This window comes from Heloderma suspectum, chromosome 12 (genome assembly GCF_057233095.1).
Source record: "Heloderma suspectum isolate Gila_16-S chromosome 12, 16-S_ref, whole genome shotgun sequence".
Lineage (NCBI taxonomy): Eukaryota > Metazoa > Chordata > Lepidosauria > Squamata > Helodermatidae > Heloderma > Heloderma suspectum.
Window position 1 is genome coordinate 1,586,955 of NC_139469.1, and position 21,122 is coordinate 1,608,076.

General features: G+C 47.7%; 1 protein-coding gene across 4 annotated transcripts; it reads right to left on the reverse strand.

The window, feature by feature from the left end:
* Positions 1-4,636: 4,636 nt before the first annotated feature.
* LOC146336419 (alpha-N-acetylgalactosaminidase-like) lies at positions 4,637-20,799 on the reverse strand. 4 transcript variants are annotated; one of them, XM_084818057.1, is made up of 8 exons: positions 20,769-20,799; positions 19,705-19,875; positions 18,065-18,239; positions 16,923-17,100; positions 15,511-15,605; positions 14,771-14,932; positions 12,367-12,564; positions 4,637-8,076 (listed from the first exon to the last, which is right to left on the reverse strand). In XM_084818057.1, the coding sequence occupies exons 2-8, from the start codon at positions 19,857-19,859 to the stop codon at positions 7,816-7,818; spliced, it is 1,224 nt and encodes a 407-aa protein (XP_084674183.1). In that variant the 5' UTR covers positions 19,860-19,875; positions 20,769-20,799; the 3' UTR covers positions 4,637-7,815. The 4 variants fall into 4 exon arrangements, with proteins under 4 accessions (XP_084674183.1, XP_084674180.1, XP_084674181.1 ...); XM_084818054.1 differs by having other exon boundaries at positions 4,661-8,076; positions 20,773-20,799; XM_084818055.1 differs by having other exon boundaries at positions 4,661-8,076; positions 20,708-20,799.
* Positions 20,800-21,122: the final 323 nt, after the last annotated feature.

The following is a 21,122-nucleotide window of genomic DNA, read 5'->3' on the forward strand; positions in this document are numbered from 1 at the left end:
GCTGAGGAACCTCATGATGAAGGTGAAAGAAGAAAGTGCAAAAGCTGGGTTGCAGTTCAACCTCAAAAAAACCAAGATTATGGCAACCAGCTTGATTGAGAACTGGCAAACAGAGGGAGAAAACGTGGAGGCAGTGACAGACTTTGTCTTTCTAGGCGCAAAGATTACTGCAGATGCTGACTGCAGCCAGGAAATCAGAAGATGTTTACTTCTTGGGAGGAGAGCAATGACAAATCTTGATAAAATAGTGAAGAGCAGAGACATCACACTGACAACAAAGGTCTGCATAGTGAAAGCAATGGTATTCCCCGTAGTAACCTATGGCTGCGAGAGCTGGACCATAAGGAAAGCTGAGCAAAGGAAAATAGATGCTTTTGAACTGTGGTGCTGGAGGAAAATTCTGAGTGCCTTGGACTGCAAGAAGATCAAACCAGTCCATACTCCAGGAAATAAAGCCAGACTGCTCACTTGAGGGAAGGATATTAAAGGCAAAACTGCAGTACTTTGGCCACATCATGAGAAGACAGGATACCCTGGAGAAGATGCTGATGCCAGGGAAAGTGGAAGGCAAAAGGAAGAGGGGCCGACCAAGGGCAAGGAGGATGGATGATATTCTGGAGGTGACGGGCTCAACCTTGGGGGAGCTAGGGGTGGCGACGGCCGACAGGAAGCTCTGGCGTGGGCTTGTCCATGAAGTCATGAAGAGTCGGAAGCGACTGACCGAATAAACAACAACACCTAAGGCGATTGAGTACCACTACTGTGGTAATGGGAGGGGTCACTGCTGCGCTCCTGGGGGTTTTCTCAATGGGAAAAACTACTTCCATGGGGGAAACAAGAGGGGATGGGCGTCTCCCCCTTGACCACGTCACTGCCAGGCCACAGAGCACGCCCAGGATTTAATGTGGGGGTCATGGTACATTGTGGCAAAACCGCTGGGGAGCCGCTTTCAAGTAAAAAAGTCAGAGTAAAAGGAGTTTCAGAAAATGCAGCTTTTCAAGAGGGAAGCAGCTAGTGGGCAGCGGATGGATGACAAAGTCCTCTGTCGCAAAGGAATTCAGACTGCTAAAGCTTTGTACTAAATTGCTGGTGAAGACAGCCCCAGAGATCAGAGGAACTGGTCAGGTTAAAGTCTGAGACATCCCCTGTTCTACATGCCATTGTTTTTTTTTGGGGGGGGGGCTTCAGCAAGGAGCAGAGTCTTTGCGGTGGTAGCGCCAAGGTTGTGGAATAGCCCATTACAGTGTATCATTTTAAAAAGGGGTTGCAAGATTTTCCTCTCTAGGAGGGTTGTAAATTGGGAGTTTGGGGAGTGTTTTCTTGATATATTGCTGTTGTTTCAATGTGAACCACCTTGAGTGCAGGAGATCAATATTTCAAATAAATGATAAAGGGGACACACGCTCCACTGCTTTCCCCTAATGCCACGGTGCACTGTCCTGCAGGAAGTGGAAGGGGTCACCAGCAAAAAGGATCACTTAAGGCACAATCCTATGCATGGTTAGACAGAAAGAAGTCCTGGCTGGGGAATGCTGGGAGTTGCAGGACTTTTTTCTGTGTAAACATGCATAGGATCGCACCCTTGTTTTTAATTATTTTTTTCTGAAGGCCCTGTGCTGCTTTTCTCCAGTGCAAGAGTGGAGGGGTCACTCTTGATTTTGTTAAAAGGTATGGGGGCGGTTAGCAGTAAATGGAATGCCACACAGCAAGGCTACTCTCTCCTCCCCCACATCCAATTCTATGCAGGCTACACATGACACTTTTCGTGGGATTGTCCCACTCAAGCTAATGTGCTTTCACTGATTGCCTAGATAACCCTTTTGGCTGATGGCGCCCTACTTCTTTCCGTTTGCTCAGCTGCTGCAACCTCATGTTGAAACACACTGCTCATACTGGTTCCTTCCTCTTGGTCTGTTACATACCTTGTCATCGAAGCAGGATGGATGCAAATTTAAATTGCTCTCCCCCTTTTAATAATCCCATCTCAGTCTTTAGGGGTTTAGGGATCACCTAGCCCTGCCTTGCACAGATTCCCTAGATTTATGCTGCAATCCTCATCACACTTATAAGAGAGTAAAGCTTCAATCCTATACACACTTACCTGGGAGTAAGTCCATTTAACTCCATTGGACTTACTTCTAAGCACACATGTATAGGACTGTACTGTAATTAGGACTTAAGAATGCACCTGGTGAGGAGTGCGTCGCTGACCATGCTTTAGCTCAAAAACCTGCAGCAAAGGGTTTTTATAGGAGCTGGGGTGACTGGAACGCATCTTAATTTATTCCAAGATGAGTAGAAAGACAAGTCTGTTAAAAGATGCAGTCTCCATTTCTTGAATCTAAACAGGACCGTTGTCAATCTTAGCCAAACCACAGGTGGGAAGAACAGCATTCCAAACAGATACAAACTCAAATATACATAACATGCTTTTTTTCCAGAATAGCCACACACCTGGTTTCCTGTGATGAGAACGGGAACCACTTTCAGGCAACCAGACAGAACATCAGTAAGACTGCAAAATATTGGTTCGTGTTCTTTCCACCTGCTGATGCAACTAACACAGCTAGGTGCAGGGACAGAGTAGTAAGAAAACCGCGTGCCAGTAACATTCCTGGGCTTATTTACAATCCTAACAGGAGAGAATGTCCAGTGGCAGAGTTCATCCAATGCAAATCCATCACATGGATCAGCTAAGCAATGAACGTCTACCGCCAATCAAAGAAATAATAGTAATAGTAATAATAAACATTTTGTTATGGCAAAAACAATAGTTTGATGCCTCTTCTAAGGAGGTGCTTGTCATCTGCAGTTTTTATAAGTACTTATTAAAAATAATTAACATTTTAAAAATGTGTTGTCTGATTAATCGGCAATGCCTTTTTGTTAATTAAAAAAAGGTTTTAAGGCTGCAACCCTGTACTCATGTACCTGGATGTAAGCCCCATTGAACTAAATGGGGCTCACTTTTGACTAGACACTTATAGAAATGCTTTGTAAATCAATTACTCTGATTATTCAATGAAAGGTTGAAGCCCTGCATTTTACACTTCATAACATTATAATCAATATTGGTAAATCAGATCCAACAGGATAAAAGATTTAACGCTCTCAAACTTTGAAGTGGTCTTTCCCGGTAGACCACTTGAAAATTGGTGGGGGTCTGAGGCAGATCACTTAAACTTTTTTCTTGTTCTACAAAGCAAAGCACATTCATAACTCGTATGCAATAACATTTTTCTCCAGCACCAATATCATCATAACCAGCACCACATTATGAGAAGTGGTGCCGGCTCCAGGTTTCGGGGGCCCTTGGGCAAGACATCCTCATGGGCCCCTTCCCTCCACAAGCCGACCGCCTACCGCCACGGCCACCCGCAGCTCTTGCTCCTCCTCCTCCCAGCTACCACTGGCTTGCTTGACAGGCAGAGCAAGGGAGCAAGGAGGCCGTGGCATCTGCTGCTCCTTCTCAGCTCCACCGTTGTCTGGGCCAGAGCGGGAGGCAGGCAAACAAGCAGGCTGCAGTGGTGGAGAGGAGCAGCAGCTCTCGGGCGCTCTTGGAAATGGGGCCCTCCTGGGGTGTGGTCTCTCGGCAGGTTTCCGACCACACCAACTGTTGACACCGGCCCTGGTGAAAACCATGGGCTCTGGGCCAGGCTGCTGAGAAAGGCCCCTTTAACTGGCAATTTTTAAGAGAGAAATACATTCTCCAGTCCCGTATTATGAATATCATGGCACCTAGGCCAGGGCCTTGTTGAGTCTGTTTCATTGTCAAACCGCTCTCACTGGTAGGAAGTCTCTCCTAATGTTTAGCCAAAATCTGCTTCTCAGCTATTTCCACCTGCTGGTTCTAGTTCTGCAACTGTGGGCAACAGAGGACAAGTCTGCTCCATCCTCTGGATGATGCCTTTCAGATATTTGTCTCCTCTTAATCTTCCCTTCTTCAGGCTAAACATACCCAGCTCTTTCAACCATTACTCATGGGACTTGGTTTCCAGACCCCTCCCCTTCCTGGTCCTCCTCCTCTGGACACAATCCAGTGGGTCAATGTCCTTTTTACAATGTGATGCATGGAACTGGACACAAGGCTCCAGATGAGAGCCCCACTGTGAAAGAATAGAGCAGAACGATGCTCTATTCATTCTATAATCTGGACAGTCTGCTTCTGTTAATGCAAGTTAAGACTGCATTAGCTTTTTTAGCAGCTGCATCACACTGTTGGCTCATGTTCAGCTTGTGATCCACAAGGGCACATAGATTCTTTTCACATGTACTGCCCTAGACTTGTTCCTTTGAGTTGTTTTAGTACCTAAATACAGGGCTTTCCATTTATCTGTTAAATTTAAGCTTATTAATTTCTGCCCAGGGTTTCAGCCTGTCTAGATCCTTTTGAATCTTAATTCTGTCTTCTATGGTTTTAGCATCCCACCCAGCATTATATCATCTGCAGAGTTGCTAAGCATCTCCTTTACACCCTCATCCAAGTCATTTATGAAAATATGGGATGGCACAAGGCTAAGCCCCTTGGCATTCCACTCAAAAGCCTCCCTCCAGTCTGATTCAGAACCGTTAATGAGGACGTTGGGGACCAGCTGTGGATTCACGCATGCACTGCATTTAAGATCAACAGACTTGCCACTTCTTCTAGCTTAATTATTTTGAAACACAGGTGTTAGTTTCATTATAGTACTCACATCTGTACTTGGTTAATAATTCATTCAGAGCGGATACATATGCTTTTAGTGTTTTTACAAATATGGTTCTGATTATCAAGGTATTAATCATCATTTCCAATTCCAAATAGATTTCAGTTTCCTTGCTTTGAACATAGTCACTCAATTAACATCTTACTGGGCTCATTGTGACGTGACAACATATAATGTGTCACACTCTTAGGACTTTCACAGTTAACCAGAAGATATTGAATAAAAGGACAATTCTCCTGTATGTGTTCATTGCTACTTAACCCAGCACAAACTTTCCAACATACGGGATATTTTCTTTGAAACGGTGTTTTTCACATGGACCTCTTCTGCTGTGGAACTCCTGCACCACAAAGGATTTGGGGACATGCTCTGTCCACATGGGAAACCAAGGCAGGCCTGCTGGGTCTCCCATTGCTCTGTATTGACTGACCGTGCACCTTAGAACACACCCAGTGCCTTCACACAGCTGCACGACAAGGGAATTTTGGTTGCAACAGACAAGCTGCGCAACAGTGAAGCTTGTTGGCCCTTGCTGATATTCTCCTTCAAGTACCCTTGATAAGCTTCTGAGCGGCCCCAGAACAGAATTTGAAAACTATGGTTATAAGGTGACACATTTACACCATGAAATGGTGATTCTTATGCACTTGAAAATGATAGCTGTGTATGTGGAACTTGGAGCTGAGACACGTACAAAATGATTTAACATTTCTTGCAATTTTTCTTCAATTAGGGAATTCAAAGGGGCAAACAGCATAGAAATACAAAAATAATCAAAGCTATATTTAAAAAACAACATAATAAAACACTAATACAAACAGCATTTAGAACAGTTGACTCCAGCCAAGAAAATTCAGCTCATCAGCAGTGAAGTCTCTCTTGCTTCAGCTTCTCCTGAAGAATTCTTTAAAGAGCCACATTGTCACCTGGTGACAGAAGGGATACAGGCCTCTCTACAGTGAGAATTCCAGCACTGGTGCCAGAACCAAAGAGACCCTGCTCCCTGTGCCAAAACTCAGTTGGTTGGGAGACCCCAGAATAGCATCTTGGATATTGAACGGAGTGCACTTGAGGCCACACGTGTGCCTGTTCCTTAAGGGTTTAGGATTAACATCAAGTTCTTGTGAATGTGAACAGAGTTTCACTCTGGTGCTGAGATGGTCTTTGTGCCCTGCATTAGTGGAAGGACACTATAAAAGTGCCCAGTTATTACCTCTGTCCTTTATAGTTCTGCTTCACTTTCTAGGCAGAGAATGTTTTAACTCCCTGCTAAACCCTCTGCAAACAAGCTCAATTTGTGCGGCAACAGCACTTCCTGGTGAGGTTAATAAGCTTCCGTTGACCCTCCACACCTGTATACTGCATTTTGATGGGTGTGTTGCCATACAACGAACTCTGATTGCATACTGTGTGCATGTGGCATTCAGAAATAGGTAAGCCTCACAGCTATGCCAGTGAGTCTCTGGGGACATCCACAAAACATCCAAGGAGAAGTCCAAGAGCCGAGTCTGCCCAGAGAATCCTTATTTGTGCATTCCCAAGATCCTCTAGGGGCCGAGGCCTTTGTCACTTCCATTAATTAACACAAGGGAACAAGGCACGGGGAGGCTCATCTCTGGAAAGCCCCATCGAAAGACATGGAACTCTGGAAGGGCGCGTTAGCGCTCCTGAAAAACTCGTGTTCATTTCCTCCATGGGGCTTGCAGAGAAGGGCTGCTGAGGGAGTCAGACCTGCCTATCTCCACTCCTTAAGGGCAGCCAAAATCTGCCCCATTCCCCACCCCCAAGGTAGAACTGCCTCTGTTGCTTGCATTCAAGTCCCATAGTGATAACCACATAGAAGTAACCCTGCACTTTTGCACAACTCTCATTTCAGTGGGGCTCACAAAGGACAAGTTTGCTGGGGACTGCGGTCAACTTCATCTCCCCAACTCTGGTCTGTGTGCAACTTTTTTGCTGTTGCATACATTTCAATACAGACACGCAGGCTCCAATGGCAAAATAAAAAAATCAAATACCATGTTTATTCAGTGCAGTTCATTAATGTGCAACTGACTGCTTTTGAAATTATACATGCACAAAACTCTCATTGTTTTAAGAACATCTTGTTTGCTCTACTGACCCACAGGATTGGACAGATTCACTCCTAGACTAATCGTAACTGCCTGAAGCAGAGGGGAGGAGACGTGGAAAAGTGCTGATGGCTAAGCTATGGCAGTGAAAGAGGCTTTCTCCCCAGATGAAAGAAAACTAGCAGGTATCAGAAAGCATTCCTTCACTTATCTAATCAGGTAGAACTGCAGGTATCTTTAAGACATCCTTTCCTCAGTATAGGAAAGATGCCAAGGCTCCCTCTCTCATTCAGCACAGTGTGGATCTAGGAATCTGACAGTAAGGAAGACAAAGAGCAAGGACAGCCAGCCTTTTGGGAAAGTTATGAGAGGCCCAGGCCATTAGAGGACACAACCATAACAATTTAAACCGTACAACTTAATTGATTTGAGAGGGACTGAAGACCTGAGCACCCAACAACAGGTTCCTTCTGCCAGATAGTGATGAATTTCTAGAGAATCTTCATAAAGAGGGAGGATCACACAAGTAGCTGAAGGACTGCTCCTGGTACCTGCAAGGGCAGCTGCACATGTGACAACTGTGCTACACAGTTATCATTTGGTGTGGGGAAAAGGGCAAGCACTGCCACGTGCAGCAAAAGCACACAAGGCCGTTCCGCCATGTGCAGACAGCCGTGCTTCGGTGCAAATCCTCTGTGCTGCAGCGGTAACTGGGCCCTCTCTCATTCAAAAAGAGAACTGCCAGGAAAACTTCTTTCTTGGAGGATCTGCAAATTCCATGTACCTGGATACAGACCTTTTGGTGTGAGAGGCTTTAAGCAGCCCCAAAACAAACAGAAGAGTGTGTGTGTGTGTGTGGGGGAGACAGACATCCCTTCTGAGTTCAGTTTATACCTTGAGCTTGATACCAAACGTCTCTGCTATGAGGAGGAGGAAGCAGCAGCTTTTGTGCCTCGACTGCACTGAACAGCGCCCTCCATTCCCTCAGCTCCCCTTGCTACATTCAGAGTGTGCAGTTCCCCTGACGAGCCAGAGGGTCAGCACAGAGGCTTGAGAAACAGCAGGACCACACCGGTCGGGGTAACCTTGGTACTAATCGTATCGTTGAGCTTATACTCTCCCATGAACAACTTGTCCAGCACGTCATAGATCTTGCAGCCATCCTTGCAGTCCAAGATACCCAGAAGTCCCAGCGATGTCACAAAAGGCCTTGGTGTCCCATCGGTGCCATTGTTCATAACAGCTATCGCATACTGGCCATTGACAAGGGGCCTCTTCCACACTTCAAAGTAGTGGCTCTGTCAAGCAGACATGCAGGGCAGAGGGGTTACTGATGCTTAGCTTTATGCTGGGAAACCACATGTGATTACGTCTTTTTCCACAGCAGCACCCAGTTACTGGAAACCCCTCCCTCCTGCTATTCACACCAAAGGCTTCTTCCTTTTGTGCTCTCCCTAGAAAATTATATTTATACCATTAAATGTCTCCCTTCCTCTGCTACCTTTAATCATCCCACACTTCCTTCCTTTTCCTCAGGTGTCTGTTTATATAGTTTGTAGGCCTCCAAGCAATTTTGTATTCCTCCCCACCTTTTTGTTCTTGTCGTGTCTTTTTTGATTGCATGCCTGTGGGGCAGGGACTGTCTCGTTTTAATGATTGCATGTAAGCTGCCCTGGGAGCCCTTTTGGCTGAGGACCAGGATAAAATACTCTAAACAAATGAACAGCTAATCTCACATAGTTAATCTTAATTTTTTGTATAGCACATAGTCATTTAAATATTTATCCGCCATTATTACCCTCGTATTGCCATTATTTATTAGTTGCTGCATCGACACTACATACAGGAAACAACAGCTATTCTACCCCAGCCCTGGTCTGACTCACCTGGCTCAGGACTGCTGCATCAAGGTTAAGGTGCTCTACATTGCACCCAATTGCTGCTCTCCCATCGGCTTGTGCCAGGGTGGGTAGGATCAGTGTCTGAACACCTCTGCAGGGACGCATCCCTTGGGCATGACTCCTAAGGGTTCCTACTGGCACCTCACCTCTGGCTTGCTTTGATCCCATTTCAATCTGGCTGCCCATTTGGCTTTGACTTGTCTCATGGGCACATCTGTTGGGTTGCTTAGCCAAGACAGACGCCCTGGTTGAGCTCACTCAAGAAGAGGCAAATTCCTCACAATAACATGAACATTAATCCAGACAAGACAGAGGTAGTGTTACTGGGTGGTTCATCTGCCTGGCTAAGTGATGTTCAGTCTGTTCTGCAGGGGGCTGCACTCCCCTAAAGGATCAGGTTCGTAGTCTGGGGAGCTCTTGGATCCAAAACTGTCACTCGAGGCACAGGTGGGCTTGGCGGCATGGTGCACCTTTTATTGGCTTAGGCCGATATATCAGCTACGCCCTTCTCTGGACAGAGAGAGCCTAGCTACAGTTCTCCACGCTGATAAGCTCTCGTCTGGATTACTGCAATGCGTTATCTGTGGGGGTGCCTTTGAATATGGTCCAGAAACTTCAGCCAGTCCTTTCCCATCTTCATTGTCCAAGTTTAGGCCCAATTCAAAGTGCTGGTATTAACATGCAAAGCCCTGAATGGCTTGGGTGCAGGTTACCTGAAGGACTGTCTCCTCCCATATGTACCTGCCTAGACCCCAAGATAATCTTCAGGGGTCCTTTTCCATGAACCCCTGCCAGAGAAAGTGAGGAGGGTGGCTACCAGGAAGAGGGCTTTTTCTGCTGTGACATCCCAGTTGTGAAATGAGCTTCCCAGAAAGGTTCACCTGGCGCCTACATTATGCTCTTTCCGGCGCCAGGTGAAGACCTTTTTATTTTCCCAGGCATTTGTCTTTCAGTTTCTGTTTTAAATCTGTTACTGTATTTTAAATTTTTGCATTGCTGCTAGGTTTTATTCCGATTTTTACTCTTATTTTACTCTGTAATTTTAAACTTTTATAATGTATTTTATGTTGTAGTGTATGGTTTTAATGGTTGTGAACCGCCCAAAGAGCTTAGGCTATTGGGCAGTATAGATGCAATAGATCAATCAATCAAACAGGATAGGTAAACGGCTGAACTCCTTGGCAAACAGCTGGCTCTTCCTGGGCTTCAGCCAGTCCTTGACCCCCATGGAGTTACGGATAAGCACGGGATTTGGGGGATAATGGGTTTGTTTCTTCCACGTGGTCAGCACTGTACTTGCTGTGGCCATGGAACTCAGCAATCTGCACAAGTTCACCTGGGGCGTGACAGAGAGAGCACAGCCGCCTACGAACAGAGCTATTAGATGCGATACTCTGCCTAATGATCACCCTGCTCTGCTCATCAGCCTCGGCAATTAGACTGGCCTTTGCCAAAAAAAGCCACAGGCTGTGACTGTCATCAGTTGCTCAGCTCCACATGTTGAAGTATCCCACACAGCTGAGGCCCCATGAGGAAACAGGGAGTGACCCCCATCTATTTGGCCTCGGATGGACAGACGACCTATAGATGGAACAGCCGGATATCCGGGGGTGGAGGGTGTAGCTGGCATGGTTTTAATGATTCAGGAGTTATGTCAATAAACAGACGGCCTGCCCAGCTGCAGGAATGAGCAGGAGGGCAAAGGCTTTGTTGAGATGCTGCTCAGCTCTCCATGAAACAACGGATGTGACCGAGCAAGGGTAGTTACACAGACTTAAGGGCAGGGCTAGAAACAAGGAACTATTCGGAACTAGCACCCAAGGAGCCGGCTAATGAGGCTCAGGAAGATCCAGGCTCGAAGCCTAATTTGGCCTCTGGATCCTGGCACAAAGCTGCTGCCAGGCACAGGCAACAGGGGCTTGGTCTGAACCACTGTCAACTATGGCTGCGCTCTGTGGTCCTGTCTTGCATTCAACATCCCATTCATAGTTCCCTGATTTCCCGCAGAATCAAGAGCGCTTTTGCCCACTCAGAAGATGCCGTGTATCCTGTTCCTTACAAACGGCTGTCACTGAGCCTCTCCAGCTGGTCCTCTCCCTCTTCTTGTCCCTCCTGTCACTCTTGGCTGCTTCTGCTGACAGCCAATGGCTTAGTTTCAAGTGGTGAGGCACAGCCGGAGGAACGGCCAACCAGGGATAAACGTGAGCACACTGGCATGGGGATGAGGATCAAGCCACAGGTTTCACTGAGAGGTGGAGAAGGGGTGTTTCCTTATAATCTTCCTTACAGGCTGCAAGGAGAGACAAGATACCTTGTTTGGGGCACGGTATCGGGGCAGACCAGCTAGAGCCATAAGGTACGGTGAACCTAGGAAATCCGGTTGCAGCCATGCTGCAGTTCTGGGGCACCTGCTTTGCATACACAAGATCCCAGGTTCAACGTCTGGTATCTCCAATTAAAGCAGCTTTCCCCAACCTGGTGCCCTCCAAATGTTTTGGACTACAACTCCAAGCATTCCTGACTATTGATGATACTGGCTGGGGCTGATGGGAGTTGATGTTGAAAACATCTGGAGGGCATCAGGTTGGAGAAGGCTGCAAGAACAACCAAAAGTTGTCCATCAATGGCCATTGATGGCTACTAGTCCTGATGGCTCTATGCTCCTTCCAGTCTCAGAGGCGGTGTGACTGTGTACACCAGTGGCTGGGGAATGTGAGCAGGAGGGTGCTGTTGCACTCCTGTCTTGCTTGTGGGCAGCTGGCGGGCCCCTGTGTGAACAGAATGCTGGACTAGATGGTCCCTCAGTCTGATCCAGCAGGGCTCTTCTCGTGCTCTTAGGAGGAGGAGCAAGAGCAGTTGGTGACAATGGTGGTGAGAAGGTAGACTCAGTGAAGGGTCTTGCCCAAGGGCCTCCCAAAACATGAAGTATATATTGTCTCCAGTATCTGAGACCCCTATATACTAGTTGCTGGGGAACATGCTGTTGCACTCATGCCCTGCTTGTGAGTTCCTGGTCGACAGCTCGTTGGCCACTGTGTGAACCGAGTGCTGGACTAGATGGACCCTCGGTCTGATCCAGCACAACTCTTCTTATGTTTTTATGGTGGCAGCACCTGGAAGACTGACAGGGCTGCAAAAGGCGATTCTCTGCCTGTGACTGTGGAGGGCTGCTGCCAATAAGAGTAGGAAATGCTGGTCTAGATGAATCAATACAACTTGAGGGGAAGCGGGGCCATTCCACCACGCCTACTGAAAGACCACCTCCGTGAAGATTCCCCTCCCCTCAACTGTCACCACCACCAGCCATTCCAGTAGGCTGCACAGAAGGAGATGAGCGGGAGAATGGAGCCATTCTACGAGCTTGGCTGAAAGACTATTTCATATTTTCCTCTTCCCTCCCCATCTTTTTCATTGTGTGCCATGTCTGTTTAGATTGTAAGTCTGCAAGCACAGACCATCTTGTTTAACTGACTGTATGTAAGCTGTTCTGGAAGATTTTCTGGCTGTGGAGCTGGATAAAAAGTCTTTAAATAAATAAAACAAATAAAAAGGCAGCGTCATATATTAATCTGCAGCCTAAATGCATGGATGATTTATGCCAACCACACCTCTTCAGGCCCTTGCAACTATCCTGTGAATGCAAAACATTATGCCTAAGTCCTCATTTCAATGACCCTGTAAACATACCTTTGAAATACGCTTGCCTGGAATTCCCAGAGAGTCCTGGTTTATGTAGATCAGCAGTGGATTCTGCAAGATGTCCTTGGCCTCATCCGAGATGGTCCGTAAGTTACAGGACATGAAGAACGGGGCAGACAGGACAGCCCACATTGCCACCTGCACTTTCGACTGCTCCTGACTCAGGCCAAAGTCACCAATGATCAGCTGAAAAGAGACAGGCTGTCATGTGCTGAGCACCTCATTTAGGAGAGCATTTCGACACCACTTCTGAGAGGAGAGCCATGCAGAAACAGAAGAGTAAATTTCAGATTCAAAGCTTGCTCCTGGAAGAAAATGGCAATACAGCTTCCCCCAGCCCAGTGTCCTCCAGATGTCTTGGATAGAAACTCCCATGATCCCCAGCCAGTACCCACAGCACAGCGCTTGCTGATTAAAAGCAAAGTGTGCAGCTGGAAGGGAAACGCCCTCTAGCGGTTCCTTTGGAACTTGCAGGCTGCCAGACTTGCCCTGGGGGCTGTCCTGGCTCTCCATCCCTTTTCACAGTCTCAAATCAGACCTGCATCTTCTTTCCCCAGGGTACATCTCAGTTATTGTGTTGCTGGATCAGACAGAAGTCCTTCTAGCCCAGCCTTCCCCAAGCTGGTGCCCTCCAGATGGATTGGACTACAAACTCCCAGAATCCTCCAGGCAGCTACGCACCACCAGCTTGGGGATGGCTGTTCTAGTCTACCATCTTGTTGCCAAAGGAGCCACCTAGATATCTTTGGGATGCTCAAGAGCACGGCAAGATTATGAACCATCATGGCTATCAGCCGTTGAAGACTCTCCTTTGCTGCCATGAGTTGGTCTAATCTGCTTTAAAAGACATCAATGCTTCACAGTTAACCTACAAATTCCATAGATGGATTTATGCCTCGCATGAAGTACTACCTTTCGCTTGCCAAATGGTTTAACTGGAAGATCAGTTCTAATTCAAGTGTTTTAGAGGGGGGGTGGGCAGAAGGTAGTTTTCGATCTACTGGTAGATCCCTGTGCAATCTGAAGGAGACTGGTAAGTATTTCTGACTCCTAATTGTTTAACAAAAAGAACCCAGTGCCCTAAATTAAACTGCTGAAATGAAGAAAGCCTGGGGTAATCAGAAGATGATTTTCATGGAGAAGGATTGTGAGCGCTATTCAGTTCTGGTGTTCAGAACAAATTCCTGGGCTCAGAATTCTTTAATTCTAACTATATGCCCTTTGCACCAGGCTTGTTAGTATTTTATTTATTTGTTTACAAGATTTATATACCGCTCTACATCCAATAAAATTCCTGAGCAGTGAACAAAAAAGAAAGAAAAAATAATCAAAACATAAGAGTTAAAATCTTTAAAATAAATTCAGGCTAATAAAACAGGGAAGGCTTGTTTAAGTAAAAATGTCTTCAACGGGTACCCAAAACAAAACAGGCCGGTTTGCACAATTGAACAGCCCGCTGTGACTTACTGTGGCACATGCTAGTGGCCATTTTGAATATTTAAGCCACGATTGCAACTTGTCACGTCGTCCAAACCTGGCGGGGCTGGGTTGTGTGATGGTTAAAATAGGCTATGGGCTTTGTGAGAGACCGTTTAACAACCCACCCACTGGGCTTGGATGATATGACAAGCTGCGGCTTGAATATTCAAAGCTGCCCAGCACCCGCCACAATCCAACATGGCTTAGGTCAGCCATGTTGATCATCTGAACCAGGTCAGCGTCTGATATCAACAGGCATGAAGTTCCGTAGAACGGGAGCCAATAAACTGAAGGCTCTGCTTTGAGAGGACTCCAAATGGACCACAGGTCTGTGCAGAACTACCAGGAGTGTCTCTTGTGATGACCTCCCTTACCAGCCTGCCTGGTCATTGAGAAGATCACAGGGTTAGTAGATCTGTGTTCTAGTAAAAACTAGAGTCAACTTCACTAGCTGTTTTAGAGAGAATAAATCGCTGCTCACTTTTTCCACACTGTACCACTCACAATTCCAAAAGGAACTGCGGGTTTGTTAGAATGACGCATGTAGAAGTTCCCAGCCCTGATGCCTTAATGCAAAAGCACTTCACATCATTTCCTTTATTACAGATCTATTCCACCCAATAGCCAAAGCTCTCTGGGCAGTATAGAACACCCAAAAGATGCTGTATACAAAAAAAAGAGCACGTCTTCTGTAGGAGGCAGATCTTCCTTGGCCTATTTCCTGTTCTACCAAAGAAAGTTTTCCATGACACCTTCGGAGACGTTCTCATCTTTTCTGTGAATTGGTGTTGCTCTCAGTTTCTGCATATTTCCTTCAAGCAACAGTCCACAATCCTAACATTGCACTCAGCTTTTCTTTTGGAATCTGAATTGTGACTGGATGAAAAGGAATCATGGGAAGAGGTTGCTTTACCATGTCGGGATCATTCCACCTGCCCGGTCCAGCCACAGGCTGCAATGTGTCCTGATGATCTCCGTACCACTCGATGATGCGGAAGAGGGTGTCCCAGGAGTCTTCAATATCAATATAATTTCTCCACAGATTGCATATTTTGCCAAGTAAAGTATAATTCACCTGGAAAAATAAGAATATGTGATGGTTCTACCATGGGACTGATGTTGCTGTAAATCTGGTATTGCCTGTATGCTTGTTTCTGCACTCACGTAACACTTGTTCAACAGGCACACTTGTAAACAGATGCAGATATTACACCTGACAGCTGTTGGGCCCAATCTAGCCCCCTGGAGGGTGTCACCAACCCCCACCCGCATTGCCAGACTGAAAATGAAAAGAGGGTAATGAAGGATCATTGTTGTGGCAAGAAGACCTGTGAGTTGGCCACTTTGGGCTGGGAGTGAGCCTTGGTTCATTCCCCTATACCTTTTTCTCCCAACCAGCAAAACTAATTGCTGACCAGGGTTTTATCAAACATACAGGAACCAATTTTTTTAAAAAACAAAATGTCTTCTCTCTACAGCCATGGAAGAAACCTTGTCTTATAACAGAGTTTAAGGTGCAACTCTAGAGGGGCTACCTGAGAAAAATGGCAGCTATTAATCAAACGGTCTCCAGAACATTGCCTGCTCCAGAACAGAGGCCTGAGGTAAGAACAGAGGTCAGAACAGAGGCCTGGAAATGGGTTCTGAAATTACCTTCGGTGGGAGGCCTCCTTCATAGGCTGGCCAGCTGCAGGAGAAAGCAATTGGCCGGCCTGTTTTGTTCAACGCCATGCTCATCTTTGGATAGCCTAGACAAGGAATACATACAGAGTTAGCAGTAGGCTCATGTTTTATACTTAAATGAACACAACTACATCCTGTATTAAATCACTAGAATTTAGTGATTTAAATCACTGGAAAGCCAGCGTGGTATAGTGGAAGGGACTGGGGAGAGCCAGGTTCAAGTCCCTACACATCCATGAAGCTCACCGGATGACAGTCACTGGCTCTCAGCCTAACCTATCCTCACACCAACAGGGTTGCTGTGAAGATAAAATGGAAAGGAGGAGGATCGCATACACCGCCTTGAGCTTCTTGGAGGTAAGGCTGAAGATAAATATCACAAAGAACAACAAACACAGATTTCCATTCTGAGGTTTTGGGGACATGACAGCTCTTGGAGCCTGAGTTGGATGGGACTTCCTAGGAAGAGGAACGCTCCCACCACCAGAGTCCCTGATACATGCTGGGATCAGGACTTGGCTCCCCCTAGTGGAGACTCCAAGACAGCCACTATCATGGATACCCTGCTGAATCGGAGGATGTGGACTTATACCTGGGCTTCCACTTTGCCACAGGAACCTCCAGGACCCAAGACCAACAGTAAACCCAGCCAGAAACCCACCATTGCATCACCAAGTCCTGCCCCTTAGAGCAAGACCCAGGCAAGTGCTTCCAGGATCAGGGCCTCCACTGATATACCAGGGAGGGTGAGGCTGCTGGGAATGCTATAAGAACTCTTAGGCCAGTGACTGACTTGAATGGTGCTCGTGCTACATTTATCTTGGCCAGCTCTTGTTCTGTTTTAGATAATTCCCCTGGTGTTTCAGCAATTGTCTCCTGAATCTTGGCTCCAGTGCTAGACTTCTCTCCAGCTGGACACCTCCCCTGTCTCTGTGTGAGCAGATGGGAAGAAATGATTTGCGAGATCAGCCAAAGCACGTAACGTTTAACTGCCCAATCCTCTATGGCAGAGGTGGGCAACCTGTGGCCCTCCAGATGTTTTGGCCCACCACTCCTATGATCCTTCACCACTGGCTATGCTGGCTAGGGCTAACAGGAGTTAAAGGCCAAAACATCTGGAGAGCCACAAGCTGCTCACCCGCTATGCAGGCATGCCCGAGCCCACCGATTTCAACGGACCCAGTCCATCTCTCCCCACATAGCACCAAGCTGCAGGTTGTCCAAAAGTGTCTGTTAGAATCATTTGCAAGTGATCAAAACTACCTAATGCATCCTCTGCCTTTGCTTGCAGAGGTCTGTCTTGCATGGAATACTCCAGGTGCTGGTGCTGTAACCAAAAAGCCCCGCTACGCAACCCTTGCTGCTGCTTGAAGGGCACAAACCTACTGCCTTGATGGAGGGATTGGAAAAGCAGCCGTCCAGCTTCAGCATGTCGACCCCCCACTCTGCGAAGGTCTTTGCATCCGTCTCAATGGTATCCAGGGTTGTCCCAGGATAACCCGCACAGGTAGCGTTGCCCATGTCGCTGTAGATGCCGAATTTCAAGCCTTTTGCATGAACCTGGCCCAGAGAGGAAAGAGACACAGGCGGGCTCAAAGGCAGAGAACACGCTCCGCGCACGCCTCTGGTCCAGTGCCAGCTCCTAGTTTTTGGTGGCCCTTGGGCAAGGCACTCTTAATGGGCTCCCCCCTGCCATGAGTCCATCTCTTCACCAGCTGCTGCTCTTCCTTCTCATCACGGCTAGCATCTGCTTGTTTGGCAGACAGAGAGCCAGCGAGCAAGTGGTCATTTTCAGCGAGCTCTGAAAATGACCACAGCCATTTTCAGAGCCAAAGTGGGAGGCAGGTGAACAAGCAGGCTGCAGTGGTGAAGAGGAGGGGCTTGTCATGGTACTCCTGCTAAAGCGTGGGCCTTTGGCAAATGCTGACCATGCCAACTCATGGCGCCAGCCTTGCCTCTGGTTAAAGAGTCTTGGGCAGCAAGGCTGGGAAGGTCCCCTGCTCCAGTGCCCGGTGAATAGCCAGTTAGGGTAGACAGTACTGGGCGAGATGGACCAATGGCTTGACTTGGTACAAGGCAGCTGTCACTCGATGAATCATGTGACCTTGTCAATTTCTGCAGCTTTTAAATGATTAAATTGACTATGAGGGGGAAAAAAACAGTTCTAAAGAAACAACCTCTTCTTTCATCTGTAGACTGGGTGTGTGCGCGTGCGTACGAGAATACAGATACAACTTCCTCTTCCACCTCAAAGTGAATTGAGTTGTCTACAAATGTCTTGAAACAGAACTTACGTATCTACGTATGCATTCAGCCAATATATGCAACTAAAATGCTTTATTGTGATTAATTCCAGAAAGCCAGACGCTAATCAAAATAACTGAGCTATTTTGGAATTGTGCACCCTTGGCTACAGTCTCATTCAAATCTAGTAATCATAGCTAATTTTTTCTTACAGCTTCTAAATCTGAAAGTTTTCAGAGAAAACATGGGTATTCAGAGCAATGCATTTCACTGAACTTACATAATCAGCAAGGGCTTTAATGCCACTGGGAAACCTTTCAGGGTTTGCCTGTAGCCTTCCTTGAGCATCCCTTTTTTCTGCTGCCCAGCAGTCATCCAGGTTGATATATTCATAGCCAAGTTTCTTCCACCCATCACTAGCTAGCCTGTCTGCCATAGCCTTGATCAAGTTTTCACTGTTAATAAAGAGGAGTTAGTCAACTTGCAGTGATAAAGCTTTTTTATTGCTGCTACCTATTTTAGATGACTAATTGACATGACAATGACTAATTAAAATTATATGTAGGAGTCCACTCGAAAGGATAATGATGGCACACATTGACAGAATTCCAGATGCTATACTGCCCTCGAATCCTGAAATACGATAGCTGTGGCAGAATGCTGCCCTTTGATATCCTATGTGATCAGTTACTAGTCTAAAATACAAGCATAGAAAAGTCACCTCTTAGTATTTGAAAACTCACCTCTGACCAACTCCTACTAGAGCTGCTCTGCTTAACATGATGGAATCTGATCCCCCAAAACCAGCCTAACCCAATCTGCTAGGTGGAAAACAAAAACAGAACTTGGAGAGATAAGTCTATAGCAGCCTTCCCCAAACCTGGTGTCCTCCAGCTGTGTTGGTCTACTGGCTGGGGCATGCTGGGAGTTGGCATCCAACATATCAGCAGTACGCCAGGTTGGGGAAGGCTGGTCTATATTACGCTGGTGTTTAGTTGAGTAGATCAGAACAGTTTATTGTCATGAAAGTAATTTTAAAGAGTGCAGCTTTTTGGTATAAAGCCTCTTGATAAATGGGAGTTTCAGAAGACATTCTTAGCATTGGGACAAGTAATGCACCAATTAAGCTTGCAGCAAATTACAACAGTACTTTTGAAGCCAAGAGTTTTCATGTTTGGCAGTGGATGAATTTCTCAATCTCTATTTAGAAGACTAGAAACAACCATGAGCTTCACTGAAATGCTCATGCTCAAGTAAATATGAAGACAGAAGGCTTGCCCAAGACATTTTTTGGCTCTTGTGGCCACACTGATGTGACCTTGAAACACTGAAAGTTGATGGGGCAAAATACCCTTGGATGGGGAGCGGGGAATACTGTGCCAGATTTCATGGCTGTTCTCTAGATTTCAAATAAAAGCTGGGAGTTGTAGGGCTTTTTTTTTGTCTAAACATGCATAGGATTGCATCCTTAAGCAAACAGAACTCAAGTAAATCTACAGAAGTGCCTAGCTGAAGAGAAGCAAAATCCTTCCTTCCACGCTGGTGCAGTTTTTCTTGCAGAAAGGCACATCCAAGATACTTACAATGTAAGCAATGCAAGGTGGCATGTGCATGTTACATGGCTTCCACTAGTCCCGACTTGTAGTAAAAGCCTTGGGTAGAAAAGCCCTACTAATGCATATGGGCTTGTTTTATTTATATGCTACTGCCACCCTGTAACAAAAAGTTTTCAGGGTGGCTCACACAATAAAACAGATAAAACAACCTAAAAATATAAAATGCGGGTTCTTTGGAATTTAAAAACAAAATCTGAAAAACTATTTCCCCACCTTATGCTATTTTTCAGAACTCCACTACTAGCATTTTCATAATAGCAGCCCAGGCAGCCATCCAGTACAAGTCGTACTGCATTTTCCCCACCTGATGCAGTTGTCAGGATCACTTTTGCAGTCTGTGTTACATCTGAAGCGTTCCCAAGGCACCCAGCCCATCGGCGGCGTCTTCAGCAGTCCATTATCCAGAGAGGAAGCACACGCCGCCAGGCCCAGCAAGATCCCCAGGGGGAAAAGCGACATGGCTGAGACAGAGCCCCTGTAAAAAACAAGCGAAAGTATGCACGTCTAGTCGATAATCCAACTCATTTTTAACACTGTAAGAACCTTGGGAAGACTATGGTTTGAAAGGCAGCTAAGACATGGACTACACAATTAACACTGATAATAATTTAATTTCAGCGGTTTAAGTTCACTCCCGGCATTTAAGGAGCCCCTAAGTAGCACCAATGGGCCGCAAGCGCATCTTCGGCCACTCACAAAAAGACGCTGGGCGACGAACATCAAAGCAAGGCAGCACAAGAACCGTGCGGGCGCGCGCCGTCAGAGGCCAGGCCAGGCCAGGCCAGGCCGACCGCTCTGCGCAGCCGCGGCACCCGGGCCCTTCCCGACGGCTCCTTCGCGCTCGGGGGGCCCCGCGGCCGCGAGGCCAATGCCGCGGAAGCCACCCCTGCCGGGCGCGCCCTCGCGCCGCCCTGCCGCCGCCGCCGCGGGGGCCGCGCGAGTCTGCGGCGCCCGCTGCCGCGCCCTTCCCGGGGGCGGCAGGCGGCCCGCCGGGGCAGCATCGCGGCCGGCCGGGACCCCGCGCCCCAGCGGCGTGGCCGAGGCCGCCCCCGGCGGGCTGCCGCTGCCCTGCCGCGGAGGGCCGCCCGGGCTTGGGGGCGTCAGGGCGACGCCACAGGGCCGACTGTGGCGTCCGCCAGAGGGGCGGCTCGCCGTGGGCGGCAGGCCGCGCGCAAGCGCACTTCGTCGCTCTGCCTGGCGGCTGAGGGGAGAGTCACGTGAGGTGGCCGCATGCGCAGTACACCCTAGCCTCCCTCGCCGCTCTCGCCCGTCCCCCCATCACAGTTCCCCGTCGGGCGAGAAAGTACGGTAGGCGAAGCCCACTGCTCCCGCGAAAAGCCACCACAGCGGCATCCCTCCTGCCGTTACCCGCCTTTCCGGAAGAAGTCGGTCCGGCTGTAGTTCCTGTTTAGGGAGGCGGGGCTTGTAAAGAGCGACACGTCAAGGCCGAAGCTGCTTGTCCTATCAGGAACGCAAACGCTTTGAAGCGCAGCCAATGAGGGAAGCGCCTCGTGCGCGGCAGCCAATGGGGAAAGGAAGGGTGGGTGGAGAAGAAGAGGGGGGCGAGCTCGCGCGCCACTGGCAGCCAATAGGATGCAGGGACATTTTCTGAGGGGCGAAAGTGGCGTCCGAAGCCTCGCCGCCAATAGGGGCCGTCGTCGCTTCCTGCTTCGGCCAATCCGTGGAAGCCGCGGCCGAGGAGGATTTTTCATTGTGGCGCCG